Source organism: Panthera pardus, unplaced genomic scaffold, assembly GCF_024362965.1.
Source record: "Panthera pardus isolate Hobbes unplaced genomic scaffold, ASM2436296v1 HiC_scaffold_2, whole genome shotgun sequence".
NCBI classification, from domain to species: Eukaryota; Metazoa; Chordata; class Mammalia; order Carnivora; family Felidae; genus Panthera; species Panthera pardus.
The window spans coordinates 119,739,451-119,758,290 of NW_026526765.1; the positions used below are offsets into that span (position 1 = coordinate 119,739,451).

The window sequence follows — 18,840 nt, forward strand, 5'->3', positions numbered from 1 at the left end:
ATGCAAATTGTTATATTTTTATAAGGTATTCATATATACAATTCCTAGCATAACTTTTAAGTAGACATATTAGGATAATCATATTGGTATGAGTTGTTGAACCCACTTTTAAAATACGCATACGATATTAAATTTGGGTATTGTTTTTTTTCCCCCATGAAACTGTTGATTTGGGGACCCAATCCATGCAAGAACCTTGATTTTAGTAACTGGGGCTTCCAAGGTGGAAAAACTCGCCAAGTAGGCAAAGTAGCGTTCTTGAAGTAAATTCTGTGTCCCCTTTGAGCACCCAAGGCAAGGGCCTCCCTCCAGCTGACTTGCGCCAAGGGAAAAGAAAAGAGGAGTCATCTCTTCTAGATACATAAGCGGGTTCTGTTAACAACTGGGTTGCTCAGGGTTCTGTGTTGGCAAAGGTTTTGGTCCCCTTTTCTGAGGCAGAGGGCAGCTCTTTCTTTTCCAAGATGGCGGCCTGAGAATGGTCTGGAGGCGGCCCGAGTAGGTCGTCTCCGAACAAGCGAGTAACTAAAATGTTTAGTTCTCTCCTTTCACGACGGACAACACATGGGGCAGTTTCTACCCTTCAGAAGCCAGAGGACTTCTTCCGGAGCCCGCGATCTAGAACCTTTGCCAAGATGGTGGACGCGAGGCCGGGCAAGCGTCACCGTCCTTTACCAAGATGGCGGGGAGCGGCTTCCGGCCCGCGTTTCCCCAATACTCTTCAAGAAGTCAGAGCAGAGGTGGCCACGGATAGCGTCTGAGCGCTGCCTGAGGAGTGAGTGGCTGCTGCCGAGCGCCGGGGCAGGGATTAGGTGGAGCTGCGACAGCCTCCGCCCCCGTCAGGAGCTGGCAAGAGCTGTCACCTGTGGGGGCGCAAAAGTTACCGCCCCAAACCCTAAAGCAACACAGCACAACCTTTCCCCGAGTCACAAAAATCATAATATGTGTCGCACAAGGTAGGAAGTTCGGTCCGGGCAAAGCCCAAGCCCTTCGGACGCGGCGAGCTGGGGGAGGGGGCTGGGGCGGGCGTCTCCCGCGCGGACTCCCCTAGCCCCACGCCCCTCTCCTTGGGGACAGGCCACGTGTTTCCCTCGGACTGAGGGGGAGGCGCGTAACGGGAACAGCTGGAGGGAGTTAAATGCTGACATTTTAAAGCTGCGTGTGTTTTGTTTTGTTTGGAGGGGTAGGGGTCCTGTGCACACGAAAGGGTGGGTGACGCACTGAGTGGAGTGCAGCAAATGTCAAGATTCGGGTGAGGGGCCTTCACGGGAAACTTGGACACTGGTCCTGGAGGGGGTAGAAGGAGAGGTCAGGAGTTTGCGGGGGAGGGAGGGCGTACTTTGCAAGCAACTTACTGTTTCGCTTGCAACTTGCTTTTAGGCCTGCCACCCCCTGCTTTCCTTAAAAATAATAATAAAAAGTGCAAAGAAATTCAGCACGCCGGAGGTTTTGCATTTGGCGTGCAACTTCCTTCAAGTGTGAGCGCGCTAGCAGGGAGGGAGGGGTGGGGGTTGAACTTGGCAGGCGGCGCCTCCTTCTGCCGCCGCCGCCGCCTCGCAGACTCGGGGAAGAGGGTGGGGGACGGTCGGAGCGCGGGGGAGGGTGGGTTCTGCTTTGCAACTTCTCTCCCTGTGGGAGAGCGCGACGGCGGCGGCGGCTGCAGACGGGGCCGCCCAGACGATGCAGCGGTGGGGGACCTGCCGGCACGCGACTACCTCCGAGTCGAGAGTATGTACGCACCGACCCCCTCCTCTGCCCTCCCTTCCTTAAGCCTCCCCAGAGGGCGTGTCTGGCTGTCCGGCCCCGAGCGCGGCCGAGACGCTGCGGCACCGTTTCCTTGCAACCCTCGTAAGCCCCATGCTAAGTGACACACTTCGCGCAACTCGGCTCCGAGGCGGCGGCGCGGACCACTCCCGCGGCCCTGCTGCGGGCCGCGCCCCGGCCCCCCCCCCCCGCCCCCCGCCCCAGACAGCCCGCTGTCACCCGCAGGGGCGCTGACGGCGCTTGCCGCCGGGGGACTGGGCTCGTTCCGGAGTGGGTCGGGAGTCGCGGAGCTGGGCGGGGGAGGGAAGGAGGCATCGAGAAGAGAAACTAGAGAAACTCGGCTTCCCTCCCAAGCGCGCCCCAGAGAGACCAGGTTGGCCGCTGCCGCCGCCTCTCCCTTTTCTCTGGGGGTGGGGGCGCGAGAAGTCCCGCGCGCTCGGGGAGGGGGGGGCGGCGGCCGGCCGCTAGGGTCGGGGCAATGCCGGGGGTCGGGGGCGTTCAGGCGCCGTCGGGGCCGGGGTGGCGGGGGCCAGCGCGGAGGGCGTGGGGGCGGGGGCTGCGGCCGCCCCTGCAGTTGCCGAGCTTCGCCAACAGGTTGCACCGTTCCCCGCCGCCGCGCGGCCCCTCGGGCGGGGAGCGGCCGGGGGTGGAGTGGGAGCGCGTGTGTGTGCGAGTGTGTGCGCGCCGTGGCGCCGCCTCCGCCCGCCCCCCGATCGGTCCCGCTCGCTCGCCGCGGCCGGGCGGCCCTTTCGCGTGTCCGCGCTCCCTCCCCTCCTCCTCCGCCTCCTCCTCCATTTTGCGAGCTCGAGTCCGTGACTGGAGCCCGAGTCACTGCCCGCCCGTCGGGGACGGATTCTAGTGGGTGGAAGGAGACGCCACAGCCGGAGCGGCCGAAGCGGCGGGGCGCCGGGACTGAGGACGCGCGCCTGGGAGCCCGGCTCGCGGGGACGGGCACGGGGTGGGGGGCTGGCTTGTCAGCCGGGAAATGGGAGACTTTCTCAAATAGGGGCTCTCCCCTCCCCCCCATGGAGAAGGGGGCGGCTGTTTACTTCCTTTTTTTAGAAAAAAAAAAAAATCTCTCCCTCCTGCTCCTCCTGCTTTCACACGCTAAGTTGTTTATCTCGGCTGCGGTGGGAGCTGCGGACGGTGGCGGGTGAGCAGCGCCTCTACCAGAGGTAAGAGGTGGGGAAGGGCCGGGGCTCGCTCCCCCGAGGTGCGGGCCGGGGACGCGAGGCCGGCTCGGGGGCCGCGGCGGGAGCCTGCAAACTTTTATTAGCCTCGGGGAGTGGGGGTGGGGGCTGGCGAGGGCCGGGTGGCGGTGACGAAAGGGCAGCGCGCGGGTGACAGCGCTGGCCTCTTCCTCTCCCTCGGCCGCGGTGCCCGGGTCGGGCTGAAGGGGGAGGAACCTGAGCTCGGTGCGAGCGGAGCCTCTCCGAGCTGCCCCGGCTTGCAGTGCTCCGCTTTCCGGGCGCGGAATTCTGGCTTCTCCACTCCCGGCGCCCCAAGTCCCCCCTCCGTGCTCTCCCAGGGGGCCGCCCAAACACCCGTCATTTTCTCTTTTTTTTTTCTTCTTTTTCTTTTTTCTTTTTTCCGGTGAACACCGAGCCGGGTCTGAATGCTCCTCGACCGAATACTTCCACTCCACCCTAGTGCGCCCGAGCGCGATCAGGGTTTCTGTCGAGGCTCCAGTGCGTCTCCTTTCTGGAGGGCGCGCAGGGATGTGTGGTGTGTGTGTGTGTGTGTGTGTGCGCGCGCGCGTGTGCGCGCGCGCTCAGAGAGAGAGAGAGAGAGAGAGCGAGCGTGTGTGTGTGAGTGTACACACGCAGGGGGCTGACAGCCTGCAACTTGGAGACTTCGGCCAGGGCTGGCGTTATCTGGTAGAAGTGGGCGTGTCGGAGAAAGAACTCAACAGGTCTGGACACATTTCTTTTACCCTTGCACTTTTTTTCTCCCCCAGGAGAGGGTTTGTTCTTCAGTGCTTGGCATCATTGCGCGCCTGACGCTTCTAAGTGGCCCCTTTTAAAAAAGACCTTCCCTAGCCGGAATCCTTCTGTGGTCAAGCGCTAGTTTGACGTTTGGGGCTGCAGGCTTGGTAACTGCCTCCTTGTAATACCACTTAAGACCCCTTGCCACGGTTCATTAAGGCCGGTGAATGTGACAGTTACTTGCAATTTAAACTGGGGGATAAAGTGGTTTGAGGGATTGTTTCGTTTTTTTTGAAGTATTGTTTTGGTTTCGAGTTGGAAGGCAGCTGTCAAAGCCGCGTGGAAATTCATTAGGCTCCATTTGATACCTTGTGTTTACAGATCCTTATCCGAGAAACACCGCGGAGGGGCGGGGAGATGAGCAGTTTACCCTCAAGATGTGTAGGGGCAGGTCCCCAGCCCCGTCTCCACCTTCATCACACTGCACTTCCCGTGAGGGCCATTGAAGTTTATGCTTAAGGTCTCTCCGCACAGCAGAAGTTTCCTTCCATTGCATAGGATCTGTCATGTCCCAGATCTGCTTATCAAAGTCTTGGGCTGCCTCTTAATAACATCGTGATAAGAAACAATATACTAGCAACCCAAGACTCTGGAGAACAGCCTCCGAATTGGGATTGGTGAAGGTTTAGAACACGAGAAAATTATTCTGAGCATTTCATTGGGTATTATTTTATTTGCGTTTATATGAACGTGATTTCACAGTTGCTTTTTCTGTTTCAGTACCTCTTTATATGGAAAGGGAAAAATCTTAATTTAGGGATAAAATAGTGTTTCCTACTGAAGGTCTTAAGCAATTTTGAAAAAAAGCTTCATTAGGAGTCTATTGTTTTGTAAAGGTTGAGGGAGTTATATTTGTTTTTAAGTAAGCTAAACTTGTAGCGAGAAGCTGCTGCACTTTCTTTTGCTTTTTAAAATCCAAATTTTAGTTGGCCTGTATAGAACATATTTCATTTCCTGTGTCCAAAATTTGAAGAAGGCAGGCACTTTGAAACAGACACATTTAGTAAGAAATATGGGTTAAATATACGTGTCCTTTTTATGGTATTGGAAGATGAGCAGATCATCGTTTATTTTTTTTAAAAAATGTGCGTGGTTCATCATAGATTGTACTGAAAGGTTTGGATGTGTGACTAGCAGGTAGGAGGCCAGTTTGGGAGCGATTTGAGAGAGAATTCTAAAATAGTAATTAGCAAATGTTATGTGTATGGGTTCTCAGAAAAGCAAACAGCCTTGACTGATTGAAAGGAAGTAGGAATTTTAATGATCGTACTCTTTTTAAATTAAATACTTTGACATCAGTTTGAACCTTTAGGATAATCAGATGTAATGAGTTATAATGTCTGTGATTAACAAAGTTACAGTTCTGTGAGTGGCAGGATGAATAGCCAAGCTTAGTTTGATACAATTTTGCCCTCCGCTGTGCAATTGAATTGCATTGTGCTTTTAAATGTGCCACAGTGAATGGGGGCAGGGGATGCGGATTTTTTTATTCTGGAAGACAGAAGCTACTTTAAACAAGGAATTAAGAGTCAGAGTTAACTAAAAGGTTCATTTAACTGGCTCTTACTAATCAGATCACTGAGATAATGTGACTTTATAGCTTATTATGTCTCCCCCACCTTTCTTTTTTTTTTTTTTCTTTTTTCCCCCTGGTAGCTGGTGATATTCTCTGATGGACTCCAAGGAATCATTAAGCCCCCCCAGTAAAGAAGAAATCTCTAGCAGTGTGCTTGGTCGGGAGAGGGGAAATGTGATGGACTTCTATAAAACCCTAAGGGGAGGAGCTTCTGTGAAGGTTTCTGCATCTTCACCGTCACTGGCTGCTGTTGCTCAGTCAGACTCCAAGCAGCAAAGACTTTTGGTGGATTTTCCAAAAGGCTCAGGAAGCAATGCACAGCAGCCGGATCTGTCCAAGGCAGTTTCGCTCTCAATGGGACTGTATATGGGAGAGACAGAAACAAAAGTAATGGGAAATGAGCTGGGATTCCCACAGCAGGGCCAAATCAGCCTTTCCTCTGGGGAAACAGACTTTCAGCTTCTGGAAGAAAGCATCGCAAACCTCAATAGGTCGACCAGTGTTACCGAGAACCCCAAGAGCTCAGCAACCGTTGCTGTTGCTGCTGCCCCCACAGAGAAGGAGTTTCCAAAAACACTCTCTGATGTCTCTTCAGAACAGCAAAATTTGAAGGGCCATACTGGCACCAACGGGGGCAATGTGAAGTTGTATACCACAGACCAAAGCACCTTTGACATTTGGAGGAAAAAACTCCAGGATTTGGAATTTTCTTCTGGGTCCCCAGATAAAGAGACAAGTGAGAGTCCTTGGAGATCAGACCTCTTGATAGATGAAAACTGTTTGCTTTCTCCTTTGGCAGGAGAGGATGATCCATTCCTTTTGGAAGGAAACTCGAATGAGGACTGTAAGCCTCTTGTTTTACCGGACACTAAACCTAAAATTAAGGATAATGGAGATCTGATCGTATCAAGCCCCAACAGTGTGTCACTGCCCCAAGTGAAAACAGAAAAAGAAGATTTCATTGAACTCTGCACCCCTGGGGTAATTAAGCAGGAGAAACTGGGCCCAGTTTATTGTCAGGCAAGCTTTTCTGGGGCAAATATAATTGGTAATAAAATGTCTGCCATTTCTGTTCATGGCGTGAGTACCTCTGGGGGCCAGATGTACCACTATGACATGAATACAGCATCCCTTTCGCAACAACAGGATCAGAAGCCTATTTTCAATGTCATTCCACCAATTACTGTTGGTTCAGAAAATTGGAATAGGTGTCAAGCATCTGGAGATGACAACTTGGCTTCCTTGGGGACTTTGAACTTCCCTGGCCGATCGGTGTTTTCTAATGGCTATTCAAGGTAAGCCAGATGGTTTTCTGTCTCTTCGGAATGGACGTAAGATGGATGGATAGACTTCAGTATTCAACAGTTTGTGTTTGTCTTCCAACGACTCCTGTGCTTTTTCCGTGTGACTAAATTTTAAGTGGTCCTTTGAAAGTAGGTGGTCTTTCAATCATGCCTAAGTGATGTATCTGTATGTAAGCATTTCACCTTTTCTTTGAAGTAATGGCATTCAGTATCCCACTGGCCAGTAGTGGAAGATTTTATTTAAAAAATTCTAAATAATTTTGTTCATTAACAGGTATCTTAAGTAAAAATTACATAAACTTAAGAGGGCTTTCATATGTAATATTTGTGTGTGCTTTGAAGTACGCTGTTATGTTAGAGTAAAATGTACCCTTGATATTTCACAAAATCAAAAGTTGTGCTCTGGGTTTGTACACTTGTAAAATAGTAGCTTGAGGAGATCGAAGGGTTAAAATTAGAAGATTTAACAATGAGCCTTTTCTCCAGACTGAAGCTTCTGTGGAAGAATTTGAGTTTGGACATTGCTAAAGCAGTGAGCAGTGTACCTGACCATAGCCCTAGGGGTGGGACTGCTGTTCAGCCTTTTAAAGAAAGGAATTGGTGCCAAAATGGTGCAAAACAAAACCTCCCTTTCCAGAGAGTTCCTCCAAGTTCTCAAAGAGACACCTGATGGCTTCAATTCTCAGCTGTCATTTGATTTGTTCCCCTCTTTTCCTCAGACATTTATAAGTATACTGACATTTCCTTTTGACCTCAAAAAGGTCTCTTAAAATGAAATTATCAGGAAGACGTTCTAAACTGAGATGGATCTATTGATAGGGGTTAAGGTCTCTATCCTGTATCCCTGTCCCCAATTCAGATTGTATGTCACATTTTAGGTGTGAAGGAAATATAAGAATGTGATTGTAGAGACACGGGATTGATTAATCAGTGGTGTGTTTTGTTTTGTTTTGTTTGAAAGGCAGAGTAGACAGTGATTTACTTGGACATGAGCCTTTCAAGGTTATTTGTTTTGTTTTTTGTTTTTTTAATGTTGGTGGTTTTCTTTGTTCCTAATTAGTCATTGAAAATTTTATTTAAAACTCTCTTTAAAACACTTTTTCTGTTAAAGATCTATCTTAACAATGGTGTTTGTCTCTTTTCTATCCTCCTGATGGAGGAAGGTTTTCTTGTTGGGGAAAAAATTCAGACCTAGATTTAGGCTATGTTCTATTCCTTTAAGAGGCTCACTTGGTTCTTGTATGCCTTCATGTAAACTGCCTACTAATCTATTATGTAAATAATCTTTCCTTTAGAATACCACTTCAACTTTTTGTTGTCATTCTGAATGGAAGGCTTAACAGGTTTTCAGTAAGGAAATTTGAGATATTTCTTAATGCGTTAGTTGTGTCTAAATGTTAAAAGACATGCTGTGTTTTAAATTTTTCAGTATCAAAATTTTGGCAATGTAATTAATGATTCGGGGTGCTTGGTTGTCTTAAAGCGTGCTGTTGATTTGACTAAGTTATCTGTAGGAAACTATTAGACTGAATTATAAAATGTAATTGTACAAAGAAGCATAATATATCTTAGGAAACTCATGGGGATTATTAATGCATTTTGTTCTAGCAATTACCACAGTACTGGTTTCATTTTTCTTACTGTAAAAAAACATAGAACAAGACTTACCGATTTTTTCATTGATAGTGAATTTTCATTAAGCCTTGTAAACTCTGGTGTCTGGAAGCATACGTCTTAGATGAACATAGGTGACTTTAAATCATTAAATATCATTTTAATGCCTTTTATAGGAATTTATGACATGTAAAGTGCCTTCACTTATTTTTAATTTGAGCCTCATGACAACCTTATGGCGATTAGCAAAGGAGTGATGATGTGGTTCTTTTGAGATTCTTTAATAACCATTGAAATGATTATTTTTATGCTGGTGTGTGATTTGTAATTATAATCAGTAGTTTGTGTCCTAATGAAAAGGTGTAATATACAGGATAATTGGCTAACATTGGAAAACTTTATACCTTACGGCATTAACTTAACACGGGGAACTGTGATTACCCAGAACAAAGCTTCTTCCAAGTAAATTCAAACAATGTTTCTTTTCTCACCATCACTGAATTAGTCTATTGTTTGCAAACAACAGCCCTGATATAACTAAAATTGGTTGCTTTCTCTCCTCTATATGTTACATGGTTCTGGCCAAACTGTGAGCAGTGACCCAAGTGATGAACAGGTTGAGATCACAACTGTAGTAAATCCTGACTTTCTGACTTTAGGTATAAAAATGCTGTATGCCACTGATAACTTGACTTGCATTCCTTTTTTAATTAAAAAAAAAAAAAAGAAAGCATAAATTGACTTTTTAAGATGTCACTTAAAATTGCTTTTTCTCAAAATGCTTTAAAAAATGTTTTATACTCTGTTTTTCCAGGGGCGGTCACTCCTAATGTGTCAACATAGTTTAATATCCAGTTCACATTTGTTTGTAAAATTATGACTATCCTGACTGAGCGTAGTCAATCAAGTATTTTCTTTTTAAGAATTACGTTCCTTCAGTGATAGTGGAACAGGAGAAAACCTAGTGACATTCAAAGATACTCTTTAAGTAAAACAAACTAGCCATACTAACTGAAATCGCTTCTTACATACTGAAATTAGACAAACTGAGCATACACTTGTAATGCTGATGAAAACACATTTCTGCATAATTTGATTTTCAGCATTGTTTCACTTACACATTAATGGTGAAACTTCTGAAGAGAGGCAGGGGAGTGAATGGTTATAGGTGGAATTAGAGTTTTTATTGGGATTATGTTGAAACTTGAGTGTTAAAAAGTTGACCGTTTTTTTGAGGGTTAAGATGATTGAAGAGAGAGAATGATGGAGGATTAATTTGTAAACTCAGGCTTAGGGACAATTTAGGGCTCTAATTTACAAAGCTCTGAAAATGTATGTAGATTGTAACATCTCTTTTAATTGCATCTGCGTCCAGTTGTATTTACATAATAATATTGAAGATCTGTGCACAGGTTGAGTGAAGCAAATTCTGCCCCTTTCTCTTTTTTTCCTATGAACGCCGTGCTGCATGTTTTCTGAGAGAAGGGACATAAGGAAGAGATTTTGTTTTGGTTACGATTTACTCCTTTTTTAATGGATACTTGGTTTACTTCCTATCTTCTGTTTTTCCTCTCCTTATGAAAGTTCTGGCAGTGAGCATTTCATGGTCTTTTTTGGGTTTAATATTTCCAATATTTACTCATAGAATTTGATTCCTGTACGTTAAAGGAGATTTGCTTTAGGTGTTAACATATTTATTTTTAGCTTTATGATAAATATCTTTTTCTTTTTTTTTTTTTAACGCTGTACTTTGTTATGGCTGTCTTAGTAAAAGAAAAAGATAAAACACACTGTGTATTCAGGTGTGTCAGTTTAATGTGGAAGGCCTCAGATACAGAAATGTGTGATTAGCATGTGGTGAGGTTTTATTGAAATAACTTCTTATGATGTTTCTTCAGCCATTCCATTATATTTGTACAGTTGCTGACATAATTTGTATTGTGATGCTGTTTTGGTTTTGTCTATGGCTGTAACAGATATTTGAGTCAAACACCTTGAAATATATCATTGAATGTTTATACATTTTATGAAAAACTTCCTCTAAAACATACCTTGCATAAATGTAGGTTAAGTGCAAATTGTATTAAAAATGAAATTCGTATGTGGGTGGAGATTACTGTAGGGGCCTTTTGAGATTTTAGTGGAGAGATTGGATCAAAAGGGTTTATTTTAGTATGAGTACCTAATGTGAAAGAGCATCTGCATTAATTGGTTGGTTATATAAGTCTTAATCCACTCTGGCCTGCAGGTGATTGAAGTAGCCTAGTTGTTAGGAAATAGTAATTTACATTAGATTTACCGTAAGTCTGGGGCATATTTCTTAAAACATATTTTTTCTCACTTTAAAAGATTACCCCTAATTTATTTTAATTAGCACCCTGGTAATTGTATAACGTAGTATTTACAGGTATTTGGCAAATTAATGGACACCTGCTTCCATATTTCTGAGTCCTGTAAAACATATATTGGTGAAGTGTGTTGCATAAGAGTTTTCAAGAAGTATTTTGTTGAACTAAACTGTAAATGAAAAAATACAAATTCCTGATTATTGAATCTTACAGAAGAGTTTAAAAGCCCCTGCTTTCCTTGTCTCTGTAGTTTCAGAGATCCAACTGCTCTTTTCTTCTGGTTTATTCATTTAAAGAAAGAAAAGGTCCATTTTCCCTTTGAATTGTGTGTGATCATTTCTATGCTGAACTGGATTAGAATGTGACTTTTAATGGTGATTTTTACCTTCATTTCACACATTAAGGTGTATATTTTAGAAAATATACGCTGTTGACTTTATTCCTAACTCTCCTCACAAATGTCCCTTGAATGCAGGATTTCCCATGGAGTTTGTGAATTAATGGGGTTGGGGGTGGGGTGGGGAGGGCAGGAGAGGGAGGATCAGAAGAAGTGTGGAATGTGGAAGCTAAGTTTAGAAGTATCAGGAACGATTTTGAAAACCAGAAGTTTGGATCAATTGTCATGAAATTCAGAGGACTAAAAAAGAGAAATCTGGGGTTGTGTTTATGTACAAGGGAGGGCACTAATCAGAATTACAATTTAGCTTCTTTTATTTGAGGTAGAACTCTGGAGCCAAGTATAGCAATATAGCCCTAACTCTTTAAGGGTTACTTTGTTGTCTTTTGCTGTGCTTTATTACCAAAAAAAAAAAAAAAAAAAAAAAAAAGTATGGAGTAGACATTTTAGTTCCATTTACATTATTCCAGCTAAGATCAAGTCCATATTTGTCCCGTTTTTATTTAATCTCTTTAATCAATGAAAATCTAGTTACTACAATAGAGTTGAAATAATGATGATCTTAGGTTGATGAAACCACTTTGTATTTACTAGTACACTTTTACATTCACTGTCATCTGATAAGGGATGCAACCCTTTGTTTTAGTAATGTACTTTCAGGGGCTGTGTGTTTTTCTGCTGGAATATTGAGGAAATTAAATTCTTATTCAACAGTACATAGATAGAATAAATTATGGGGTTTTGCAATTGCTAGATAGTCATTTTAACTATTTATATTGCAAATATAGTCCTTAAAGCTAATTATTTTGAATGGAAGTGTGTCATCCCCTAATTTTATTTCTTGGCTAATTTAAATATTAATATGTTATCTTGGTAGAGCTGCATGTTTTAAACATACTTTTCCAGAGTAACTCAAATATTAATTTTTAGTGCTTTCAAATACTTTTTGAGCCAGTTTCAAAATATTATAAGATTGATAGTGTTTAATAATGCAGTAAACTTAGGCAAAGTACCTCTTTATTTTAGAGTTCTTTTAAAAGTTCATGGTATAAGGCACCAAATATATACACACACATGTATGTATATATGGTAAGAGAAAGGTTTAATGATGATTAGTTGCAGATGTTTATTTAGCACTATTGTCTTACATGAAGTTTTATTTTTTAAGTTTATTTATTTTGAAAGAGAGCAAGAGAGTAGAGGCGGGGCAGAGAGAGAGAGGGAGAGGAAAAATCTCAAGCAGGCTCTGCGCTATTAGGGGTTCAAACTAATGAACTGTGAGATGATGACCAGAGCCGAAATCAAGAATCAGATGCTTTACCAGACTGAGCAACCCAGGTGCCCCAGGAAATTTTATTTTTATAATTAACGTTTTGGCATTCAACTTGAGTATGCCATATTTATAACATACAGTTTGTTGCAATAAATGTTACCTTTTGTCCCTTTTTATAATAAATAGAGCCTCTATTCTAGTTGTTTTCATAATTATCCATAGTATTTAACTGGCTATTCTGAAAACATATTCGATAGCCAACTTTTTAAAGCTGTTGTGAAATGGCATCTAGTTCATGATTTATTATTTCATGCTATTGGGGCAATGCAGTGACTTGTGACCTTGTGGTCATCACATGTTGAACATTAAAGCTCTACCAGTTTGTTATGGACAGACTTTGTTATTGTTGTTTTCATGTTCTGTTGTTTTGTTTTGTAATTATTGGGGATTAGGGCTTCTTTAATTTTAAGATGACTTAAATTGCAATTTTGTGGCTTAAAAAAAAACACTCAAATTCCTTTCAATTTGATTGCATTATTTAGTGATAGAAATCATGGAAAAGAACTAGACTCAGAATGAGAAGACTTGAATTCTGAGGCTGAGCAGAGCCAGTCTTTGACCTCTAGTGATTAGATATTGTGGAGTCAAAGTACTTTCCCTATAATTATATATGAATTATTTTCATAACATGCATGTGTGTGTTTCTGTTTCTAAAATTCTACATTCCTCTTAACCGATCACCGTGGGTAGGGAATAGTGCACTAAATTTGGTCATTTGACTTTGTGTTCACTGTCATGTACAAGATGAAAAATGGACCTGGATTTGGTATTTTTGTAAGAAATAATGTCGGTGGTGGTGGAGAGAAAATACTGTGTCAGTACTGTTGTCGGTAGTGCTAGAGAGGTGGGGCTCTTGAGTTCTCCGAGCTTGTTTTATGTGTTGGGTACAGTGATTTTAGATTAGAGCTTAAAGGCTCTTGAGAGCTCATCTGCTCCCACACTCTTTTTTCTCCAGATGAGGAAATGAGACCCATAGGAAATGTCTAAAGACACATCGCAGAAATAGTTGTGTTGCTGGGAGGACTATCCTAATTCTCAGTTGTCTGAGTTCCCTCGCAGGCTTCTCTTAACATCCGGTCTCTAGTTCGAGAGATGTGACACTTAATACAGATTAGCCAGGTGTTTTATAAGAGTTGCTGTGAATCACCTAGCTCGGCTTTGAAAAAATGTACACTATCCATATTCTTAACTATTTTTTAACTCTCTTCTCAGCCATCGGTGATGAGCATGGATGATGTGGCAGCACCATGCTAAGGGCTTCATATACGTTCATCTCATTTAAACCTCTGAGCAACCCGTGGAAGTTTGTAATTGTAGTTTCTGTATTAAATTACTGATTGTGCCATTATCTATGTAGCGTGGAAGACCGGTGTTATTAACTTAATTTTACAAGTGGGAAAATGAGACATTGAGAGAGAAAAGAATAGTCAGAAAAACTTAATACTCATCTGAAGGGGAATGTTTAATACTGTGTAAGAAACTTCCCATGGGTCTTTAAGAGTTTTTATTTGTCATCTGTGACTCTTTAAACAATATATATATAGGAGAAATGGGATCAAGCCTCTGCTCTCCTGTACGTATTTGTGTAGTCATTTACAGCTTTCTGTCACAGTTTCAGCTTCTGTAAAACAGTAAGAACACCCAGCATTTTTGCCTGACAGGATTTGTGCGTGGATGTTTACTTTGAAAATTAAAAAGTACTATAAAAATTCAAGGGAGAATTTTTAAAGCTCTGCCAAGTCTCCTGAGCTCAAACCAGCATGACCCTCATTGGCTAAGTACATGAGGACATCTGTGCCTGTGTTGGTATTTCCTATTCATCAGGCTCTAAGACTTTTACAGTGTCTACTGTGTGAGATCCTTAAAGGGTCATGGATCCCAATTTCATAAGGACTACTGTATTTAAAGCTTTCAAGGGCCAAGATAATTGTATTTACATAATTATTATTTTTAGTTTTAATTTTGTTTTTTTTTTTTTGTTAGCTTGTCAGTGCATTTTGTTAATTAGATAGGTCATTTAAATTGAATAGCATATTGATAACCTCAGCGACATTGTTAGGTTTTTATTAATAAATGGTAGAATGCCCCCTTGATATTTTATTGTCTGGTATTCTTGTAAAATCAAGCATGTGAAAACTCATTAAAATTTCATTAAGAAACTTTAATTTTCCTGAAAATGAGAATGAAGTTATTAGCATTATTTTTTTTCACATTTATTTAGCAAAAGCTGTGTGAAAACAGTTTCTGACTATATTGAATACCAGAATTTATCCTAAGTGCGTAAATTTGGATTATGTAACTCACTTGACTACAGTTAATAACTCTTTATTGATCAAGTGGTAAAACAAACAAACAAATTTAATGGATTAAACCAAAGTTATAATTAACTTTTTTTATATCACAAAGAACCAAGTACAGAGACAAGTTAAATGGCAGTTTGAAATGGTAAACATACCAGTGTAAAATATAACTTAAGTTCATAGGCAGCTTTTTTTAAGGGAAACATTAAAAAATTTAATTAGAACTTTATGTGGAATTTGTCATTTGGAATCCAGCTGAGTTGTGTTAAGGACAAAGTGTGACTATAAAATAGATTGATTTTTTTTTTGTTAACAGAAAACCAAAATGAATGTTGTATTTGTAAGCTTCTGTCTTTGAAGAGCGTATGTATTATTCCCCTTTTGAAATTGCCTTCAGACCCACCTTGTAAGCCATAAAGGAAAACTGGACTCATTACACTATGGTAATGCCTGAATGTTCTTTCTTAATCAGAAGTGGTATTTATTCGTTAACTTGATCATTTACCTTTTACCTTATTTACGTGATTCCAAACGATTTCAGTATTTCCAGAAATTTAGAAATTTAATCTTTTCTCACATTATAACATTTGTTTTCATTGAGGTTATTTAAAAGAACCCATGTAGGTATTTCTATAGATGTTTAAATGTGTCTCAAATATCCCTGGAATAAATGCCTAGCTTCCCAAATGACCAGTCTGAAGTGGATGGTGCTCTGTGGTTAAGGTGTTTTGTTTTCTTTACAGTTAAGATTTGTTTTCTTTAAGCTATTCAAGAGCCTTCTATATTCTCTTCTGTTCTATTCTAACAGCTTCTATGTTCTCTTTTCTTGACATAGTACAAAAAAAAAAAAGATACTACTCACCTGTAAGCCTGATTTTTTCATATTTATGTTCAAATAAGGTACCTTTCTTTCCCTTGGAGTTGATGACAGGAAATATAAAATAAATGTAAGTTCCTACATGTAATTGCTCATCTCCCCAAAGGTTTAATTTCTCATTCTAGTCCTCAGTGTATCAAGGAATTAAGTACTTGACGATCATTATGGCACGAACAACTCCAAGTACACTACAGCTATTTATACCCATAAAAGAGTTCAACAGAGAGTTAAAGCTCCAATGTAAGATTCACATACTAATTTGCATATTATCTCTTATTCCTTATAATCTAAAAAGAAATGTCCTGCTTGGAGTAAAAGTACTTTAAAAAAATTTTTTTTTTTAACTTTTATTCATTTTTGAGAGACCAAGAGAGACAGAGTGCAAGCAGGGGTGGGAAAGAGAGAGAGGGAGGCACAGGATCCAAAGCAGGTTTCAGGCTCTGAGCTGTCAGCACAGAGCCCGATGCGAAGCTCAAACTCAGGAACCATGAGATCATGACCTGAGCAGAAGGCAGACGCTTAACCAATTGAGCCACCCAGGTGCCCCCTGAAGTGAAAGTACTTTAAAAAATTAAGTGAATTTTGGTTGTCACTATTTTCTAAATTTAACGGTGTTTGTTATTTACAAAATGCTAAGATTGGAATAGATCCCGGCCTTTGAATTTGTAAAGATCTATGCAGTGGAATTCATAATAGGGTATGCCTTTTATAACCATCCTGTTACATTCTGTTTTCCTATTAGGTAAAAAAATATTTCTTACCACTAAGCAGTTACTAAGGTTTGGTGTCCATGAAGTTTATGGGTACTAGATTTTAAATAATATATATATTTTAAAAAAATATTTCTTACCACTAAGCAGTTACTAAGGTTTGGTGTCCATGAAGTTTATGGGTACTAGATTTTAAATAATTTATATATTTTAAAAAAATATTTCTTACCACTAAGCAGTTACTAAGGTTTGGTGTCCATGAAGTTTATGGGTACTAGATTTTAAATATAAGTACTCTTAAAGGGAAGGTAAGAAAAGTAGGTGAAACAATCTCTAATTTCATACATGAGGCATGAGTGACCCTTTAATTGGTAGTGTCATTTAACAGAACTGTATACACAGTGCTTTGGAGCTACCACAGACATAGTTAAATGAGAAAACAGTAAATGAAGGTGGAGGAAAAGTTAGAATTCAGAAACCCATGGAAAAAGAAAATGAAAGTTCTCCATCCCACTTCCAGCATCCGGTTAAATTTCTGGGCCCGGGTGTCTCTGTATGAGCACTGGGAAATCCTAAATAAGCAGCCTAGCCACATGGTGTTAAAAGGAGGAACTGCAAAGGCATGTTCTGGCAGAGGAGGTCTTGAAGATGAGCGGAGTGGGAGGTTTACTTACCTCTAAGATCCTTCCAGCTGACAAGCAGCAGCGAACATCTGTGCATGTGGACATTTATTTTGGTCATTTATCACATTCATACCCTTGCTTTATTTAGGTCTCCACTTAAATGTCTACTCCATAGGACACCACCTGACTGCTCTATCTGAAATAGTAGCATCTTTCACACACAGTTTCCTTCCCTTCCATATGAGACGGATCGTGTCTTATCCACTCACCTGCTAGAATGTAAGCTCCAGGAGAGCAGTGATAATGTCTGTCTTGCTTACTCCTGTATCCCAGCAAATAGAAGAGTGTCTAGCACATAGTAAGTCCTCAGCAAATACGTGTTGAATATATAAATAAACAAAATTGACACATATACCAAGATGATGTGTGGTGATGGAATGCACCTCTGTCTTTGCAGAGAAAAGGAAGTATCAGCAGACAGTGAGTATCACTAAAAGGAATTGTACAGGTTATCCCCTCCAAAGAGGAAATTGGTTTTAAGATGGACATGTGTTTTTGTATACACAGAGTCAGAGTACATTAAGCAAATGTGTTTTTAATTGTTGACATCCTATAAATTTGTTTTATGACTTTGAAATGCACTGCTTTTCATAGTTTCTTAAAACTCTGGTACATTTACAATTGAACAATTTAGGGTAGCCAAAGCTTGGCAATAAAGTTTGAGGCTTAGTTTTGTTTTATTTATCTTGTTCAAGATTGTAACCTTTAAATTTTTTTTAATGTTTATTTTATTTACTTTGGGGAGAGAGAGAGACAGACAGACAGACAGAATCCAAAGCAGGCTCCAGGCTCTGAGCTGTCAGCACAGAGCCCGACTTGGGGCTCGAACTCATGAGCCCTGAGATCATGACCTGAGCTGAAGTCGGAACCTTAACCGACTGAGCCACCCAGGTACCCCCAAGATAGTAACCATTTATAGCAGAAGCTGTCCTCTTTATGTTTTTCAGTTGTATAAGAATTGGGATTATTCCAGCAGATATCTAGCATACACGTTTGTGTTGATCATCCAGAAAGTCAGGCAAGAAACTGATTTGCCCACTTTTCATGTAAGTGTGTGTAATTACTGACTACTCTGAAAGGTACTTTATTTTTGCTTGAATTCTAAATTCCATTTCTCCAGCGTATTTATGTTTTAGATTTGACTTATTGTGTGTATAGTTTTGACTTCTACCTGTAGTATATATTTCAGCCATTCAAAAGGTTAGTAAGATGAGTTAGTTATCCCTTCTAAGAGTTGTAGGAGAGTTCAGCCTAATATGGTCAAGACAGTCACAGGAAAGAGAAAATGCAAGGTAAGTACTATTAGCTAAAGCTGGAAAATCAGATGAGGTCATTTAAGAATGAACAGCTTCAGGGTTTAGGAAAAAAAGAGAGGAGGACCAAGGACAGGGCTCTGGAAGGCATCCAAAGAGAGCAGCCACAAAAGATAGTGAATGAATAGCTTGAGAATTAAGAGGCAGCAGGTTTAAATCTGGGTGGGGACTGAGTAGTTCTCGCTGTCAAGTCAGCTGTGGTACAGGAGAGAGAACAGAGTATCCTAAACGGGAGAAACTGTTGTTGAAGCCCATCTTGCAATTATGTAAACATTATGAGAAGTCAAAGAGAATCTGTGAAACCCTAAATGGAACAACAGAGCTGGTGATTAGTTTGTAATTTTCTTGTTTTAAAGAATAAACCCTATATTGGAGAGCCCAATCAGTTTCTGGAATTTAGATTAACATATTGAAGTGGATAATAAATATAATTCTGAGACCACAGAGACCCTAAGACTGGGTTGGGGTAAGACACAAAGGCGGGAAACGAGGAAGAAATTTAAGTTTGTTTTCCCCAAGAAGTCAGCACAACAGGGGCACCTGGGTGGGTGGCTCAGTCGGTTAATTTGTGGGATGGAGTCTGGCTTGGGATTCTCTCTCTCCCTCTCTCTTTGCCCCCACTTCCCCGCCCAAATAAAT

General features: G+C 41.5%; 1 protein-coding gene across 7 annotated transcripts in view; it reads left to right on the forward strand.

Moving 5' to 3' along the window:
- The first annotated feature begins 834 nt into the window (after positions 1-834).
- Positions 835-18,840, forward strand: part of NR3C1 (nuclear receptor subfamily 3 group C member 1) — a 124,126-nt gene continuing 106,120 nt past the window's right edge. For 2 of the 7 annotated variants that reach the window (XM_019424568.2, XM_019424573.2), the window contains exons 1-2: positions 2,519-2,936; positions 5,403-6,617. In XM_019424568.2, the coding sequence (XP_019280113.1) occupies positions 5,419-6,617 (1,199 nt within the window). In that variant the 5' untranslated portion in view covers positions 2,519-2,936; positions 5,403-5,418. Of the gene's footprint in view, positions 954-1,601; positions 1,726-1,934; positions 2,135-2,518; positions 2,937-3,571; positions 3,674-3,801; positions 4,179-5,402; positions 6,618-18,840 lie in introns of those variants that run through there. The other 5 variants (XM_019424570.2, XM_019424569.2, XM_053907388.1 and 2 more) reach the window with 5 other exon arrangements.